Below are 6083 nucleotides of genomic sequence, written 5' to 3' on the forward strand. Positions count from 1 at the left end.
GTGGCTCACGCCTGTAATCCCAGCACTTTGGGAGGCTGAGGCAGGAGAATCGCTTCAGCCAGGGAGATGGAGGTTGCAATGAGCCGAGATGGCACCACTGCACTCCAGCCTGGCCAACAGAGCGAGACTCTGTCTCAAAAACAAAAAAAAAACAAAAAAAAAAACTTCATTCATCTGTTGACAGATACATAGGCTGTTTCCATATCTCGGCTAGTGTGAATAATACTTTAATAAACATAGGAGTGCAGTTATCTCTTTGAGATCCTGATTTCAATTCTTTTGGCCACATACCCAGAAGTGGAATTGCTGGAACAGACGATAATTCTGTTTATAACTTTTTGAGAAGCCTCTGTACTGTTTTCCGTAATGACTGTACTAAATTACATTTTCAATAGCGTATCCATAAGGGTTCCTCTTTATTTATTTATTTATTTATTTTTGTCACATACTGATATGTTAAGTTTCTTTTTTGTTTTTTTTGAGGCGGAGTCTCGCTCTGTCACCCGGACTGGAGTGCAGTGGCCAGATCTCAGCTCACTGCAAGCTCCGCCTCCCGGGTTTACGCCATTCTCCTGCCTCAGCCTCCCGAGTAGCTGGGACTACAGGCTAGTTTTTGTATTTTTATTTTTTAGTAGAGACGGGGTTTCACCATGTTAGCCAGGATGGTCTCGATCTCCTGACCTCGTGATCCACCCATCTCGGCCTCCCAAAGTGCTGGGATTACAGGCTTGAGCCACCGTGCCCGGCCTTAAGTTTTTGATAATAGCCATCCTCACCATGGTGAGGTGAAATCGCATTGAAGATGCCTCAGCGTGTCTTGTGTGTTCTCTTACTTCTGAATTCCGTTTCCTACTTGGAAAGCTGACCGCACCTGCTCACCCTTTAAGGTACTGCATGAAGACCCAGCCCTGGGTGTTTCTCACCTGATTATGGTGAAAAGTCAGGAACACAGGTTCAGACAGGGAAACTTTTTCCTTCAAACCGATGGTGCCACTCACAACATGAGAGTTCAGTTTTACTTCCTGCATCCCTTTTCTTTTACTAAAAAAGGATGCATTCAGAATATCCCCAAGAGATTGAAACGTGATGAGGGCAACTGCAGTGCTCTCTGAGAAAAATGGAAAAGAAATACCGTTAGTGGCCGTCCATAGTTTGGAGAGGAAGTACAGTAGTGTCTAACATGAGGGTCATAAAGCAAGCAAGGAATGGCTAAAACTGTTCTTGGAAATCCTTTAAATGCCATTCAATACACTGTGTGTCGCTTGGGGTGCAGCATTTTTATTTATGTAATATGTATTAAAATGCCCCACATATTATAAGCAGTTTATGGGCAAAATATGCTTATCAGAGTCCTAAAAATATATACGAGCCCTGGAGCGTTATAACCAGAGTTGTGAGGCAAGATGCTTGTCCTCAGGAGGGTACGTGGAACTCAGGTAGTCTAAGACAATCACACTCTCTCAGCCTTCACCTCAAGCTCACTCTGGGGTACCTAATTTAGTGGAAAGGTATGCAGAATGACCCACTGCATTTAATTAATTCACTCCTTTTCTCTCTCTCTCTTGTCTTATCACCCTTTCTCTCCCCGTCTTCCTTTTCCCCCTCCCCTTTTCATGAAGCCACAGTTTAATGTATAGAGCTTCAGGCCAGGCACGGTGGCTCACACCTATAATCCCAGCACTTTGGGAGGCTGAGGCAGGTGGGCGTCTGAGGTCAGGATTTCAAGACCATTGTGGCCAACATGGCAAAATCCCGTCTGTACTAAAAATACAAACATTAGCCAGGTGTGATGATGGGCACCTGTAATCCCAGTTACTCGGGAGGCTGAGGCAGGAAAATCGCTGGAACCCAGGAGGCAGAGGTTGCAGTGAGCTAAGATGGTGCTACTGCACTCCAGTCTGGGTGACAGAGTGAGACTCTGACTCCAGAAAAAAAAAAAAAAAATCACGGAAGTTCAGTGCACACAGGATGCCCATATGATGCGGTGTTTCCCAATTGCAGTTGTCCACGTGCTACCATTCCATTTTTGACCAAAGCTACTTATCATCTGTATTCCTATTTGCTCCATTTAAAAAAATCAACTCAGCTGTACATGGTGGCTCACGCCTGTAATCCCAGCACTTTGGGAGGCCAAGGTGGGTGGATCACCTGAGGTCAGGAGTTCGAGACCACCTTGGCCAACACAGTGAAACCCCGTCTCTACTATAAATACAAAAATTAGCTGGGCGTGGTGGCGGGTGCCTATAATCCCAGCTACTTGGGAGGCTGAGACAGGAGAATTGCTTGAACTCGGGAGGCAGAGGCTGCAGTGAGCTGAGATTACGTCACTGCACTCCAGCCTGGGCAACAGAGTGAGACTCGTTCTCAACAACAACAAAATCAACTTATTTTTAGATCCCTTTCCTCCCTTCCCCTACTCTACAGCTATAGTAAGGAGTGAAGATTGACGAGTAACCAGGAATCTTTTGGAGGAAATGCAGCAGATATTTTATTTTTAAGGTAACCAGGTTTTTCTCTTTGAAATAGTTTATATGCATTCATTCATTTATCTTTCAGGGAAATATTTTTTTATCCTCTTCTGTGTGCCAGACATTCTAGGAATTATTATACAACAGTGAACAAAACAGACAAAACCCCTGCCATCAGAGAGCTGATGTCATAGTGAGAGAGATGGGCCACCAACAAATAAATAAATTAGAAAAAAGTACGTAGTGCAGGAGCTTTACAGAGACTTCAGGAGATGAGATAAAGCAGGGGTGGAACACTATGCTGTGAGGGTAAAACCCAGCCTGCCGCCTGCTTTTGTAAATAAAGTTTTATTGACACACAGCCACACTCCTTCACTGACACATCATCAATGGCTGCTTTCACACTCTGATAGCAGAGTTGAGTAGTTGTGACAAAGGTCATCTGGAACAGAAAGCCTAACATATTTACTCTCTGAACCTTGTCGAGAACATTCGTTTTCCAATCTGTGGTAAAGAACGAGACGGGGTGGCTGTCTTACAAAGGGTGTTCATAAACGCTTCTCAAGGAAGTGTTCAAGGCAATCTGACACCATTGAGTGTTACCTTTTCAGACCATCACATGGCAGTGGCATGCATCAGCCAGTCCCCCTTTTTTTTTTTTTTTTTTTGAGGCAGAATCTCACTCTGTCACCCAAGCTGGAGTGCAATGGCGCCATCTCGGCTCATTGCAACCTCCGCCTTAGGGGTTCAAGCAATTCTCCTGCTTTATCCTCCTGAGTAGCTGGGATTACAGGCACGCACCAACACACCTGGCTAATTTTTGTATTTTTAGTACAGATGGGGTTTCTCCATGTTGGCCAGGCTGGTCTCAAACTCCTGACCTTGTGATCCGCCCGCCTCACACTCCCAAAGTGCTGGGATTACAGGCATGAGCCACTGTGCCTGGCCCAGCCAGTCCCTTTTCAGGAGGCATTTCAAGGAATCCCTGTGCAAACTTTTGTGTATATCACAAAGTACACACCCCATATGGCAACCCGACTTCTCTCTGCAAAATGCCTAGTTAGTGGTCAAGGAAGATCTTTTTATTCCACCATGTAGAATCTCCCTACCTGAAAAGCTTTGTGAATTCCCACCCTGGGGTTTAATCACCTAGAAATAAAACAATGATGCATAGAATTCGGAGTCAAGAGAATTCATCAGAGACACAGTACCTCTTGGGGTTCTTTTTAAAGCATCAGCACAGTTGATATCCATGGTGTTATTTCCAGCTTCCAGAAAAGCGTTCTCCCTTGTTTCATTGCACCTCTTGGTTTCATAAACTGAAAACATTAAGAAAGTCAGTCCTGTTCTCAAGTCTCATGCCTAAATAATTTGCTAAAGAACTCCCTTCTCTGAAAGACTGCCTATTGGTGATTCCATCTCCCCTGTGCAAGGTTGGCCACATGGCACTTTCTTCCCATCTTTGGCTGGTAGAAATGGAGTGGTCAAAATGGCCTTAGCAACACACTGGCCACAACCCAAGACAAGAGAGGAGAAGGGCATGCTTCCCAGAACTGGTACTCTGATAGGCAAGCCAAGCAGTTTCCACATGACACTTAATGGCACTGGAGTGCCTGGTTGGGGGGAATGCAATCTGTATAAGCATGAGTAGCTAAGCATTTTAAAGTTTTCCGGAAAAAACAGTCACTGGGAACAGAACTTCTGCATTTGGGAAGAATCCCTTGAGTAAACTCTATTCATCAAACCTATAAACACATTTTGTGAGATCAACCTCAACATTTTGGGGTATAACCAGAGTTTGTCTCTGAGCAAGTGAGAAAGCTGTCCTAGGGGCTATGGCAGGCTGCTTTTTACCTGTGATCACCATTTACTTATTCTTTGTTTGGGCCTAGAACTACTAAATTTAAGCTGAAGACAAGTCATTTTCCAGTTTCCCTTGCAGCTAGGCAGAGCCATGCAACTATTTTCAGGCCAATGGATCAAAGAACAGAATGGCATGTGCTAAGGGAAACAGACATCCTTTCAACTTATTTTTTCCCCTTTTCACTGGCTGGTAAAAGGGTGTGGTAGTAGAACAGCTCTCTTGTATCACAAAGTGAAGGTGAATGATGAAGGCAGCAGAGCATAGAGCTGCCATGGTATTGCTACATCAGCCCTGACTCACTTATGCTAAAACTATTTTAAAAATAATGGTTAAGCCACTGTTTACCATGCTTATACCACCAGATTTGGTATGTTAATTCAGACACTAAGTTCATATGGAACATTTGCCAAAATAGACTATCAATCAAGTCTCAGTGAATTCAAAAGGATTGAAATCCTACATAGTATGTGCTCAGACAACTCATCAAAGAGTATATATCACAACTATTTTTTCCTGGTAAGCAAGTGTGGTTTAACATATGTAAATAAATCAATAGGATTTATCACATTAACAGAATGAAAGATAAAAACCATCTCAATTGATGATAAAATGATCATCTCAATTGAGGTAGAAAAAGCATTTGATGAAGTTCAACATCCTTTCTTAATTAAAACCCACAATAAATTAAATGAGGCCATTAACACAAGGAAACCCTAAAAAGCCACAAATATTTGGTAATTCAGCAACACACTTCTAAATAAACCATGAGTTAAATGATAAATTACATAGGAAATGTTTTAATATTTTGATCTAAATGATAATGAAAGCCCAGTATATGAAAACTTGCAGGATGCAGTTAAAGGTGTGCTTAGAGGGAAATATATAGCTCTAATTTATAGCTAAGTTTTAAGCTTTAAATGCATATATTGGGAAAGGAGAATGGTTTAAAATTAGTAATCAAATTACTAAGTCAATAAGTTAGAAAATGAAAAGCAAGTTCGACCCAAAGGAAGTAAAAGGAAAGAAATAATACAGAAAATTAGAGAAAAAGGAAATGCAATAATAATATAAATGATCAACAAAGCCAAAAATTGATTCTTTGAAATGATTAACAGATACAGAGGTTAGGAAGAAACCGCAGTTCCTGATATAGAGTTCCTAAAACCCTTAGCATTTCCTGAGCAGTAGGAACACTAGGAAAATCTCTTGTTCTAATATTTGGTCTTGGACTCAAGTTGCTGACATATAGCCCCTAAGACCATTGTAATTTCCTGAGTGACAGGAGCATGTGACTCAACTCAAATCCTTTGTACTTTCTTGGTTATAGAAACATCTTTTATTCTAATGTGGTGACTCTTAGCCAGCTCCTGGATAGCCTCAGGATGGGGGTGGTTGCCAAGGAAACCAATGGTGGGGTTAAAGGGTTGGAACTTTCCCAGAACTTTTCCTCTTCCTGTATCCCATCCCAGATACAGGAAGAGGAGGGAGGCTGAATGTTGAGTTGATATCAATGGCCAATAATGTACCCAATCATGGCTAACTAATGAAGCCTCCATACAAATCCAAAAGATTTGTTAAGCTGTCTAGGAGATTCTAGATAGCTTAAAATGTGTGGGTCCCCAGGGTGGCACCCCTAAAGGGGGCTTAGAAGCTCTGCATCTCTTCTCCCATACCTTGCCCTGTGCATCTGTTCCATCTAGTTGTTCATCTGTACCATTTGTTTATATATATATAGTATTTATAAATATATA

At 42.2% G+C, this 6083-nt stretch overlaps 1 protein-coding gene across 1 annotated transcript in view; it reads right to left on the reverse strand.

Moving 5' to 3' along the window:
- Positions 1–6083, reverse strand: part of LOC105512895 (putative EGF-like module-containing mucin-like hormone receptor-like 4) — a 40520-nt gene that overhangs the window by 19382 nt on the left and 15055 nt on the right. The window contains exons 7-8 of the mRNA XM_011943551.1: positions 3680–3787; positions 924–1108 (exon numbers count right to left, since the gene is read on the reverse strand). Coding sequence (XP_011798941.1) covers positions 924–1108; positions 3680–3787 — 293 coding nt within the window. The remainder of the gene's footprint in view (positions 1–923; positions 1109–3679; positions 3788–6083) is intronic.

Source organism: Colobus angolensis, unplaced genomic scaffold (genome assembly GCF_000951035.1).
Source record: "Colobus angolensis palliatus isolate OR3802 unplaced genomic scaffold, Cang.pa_1.0 Scaffold22, whole genome shotgun sequence".
NCBI lineage: Eukaryota > Metazoa > Chordata > Mammalia > Primates > Cercopithecidae > Colobus > Colobus angolensis.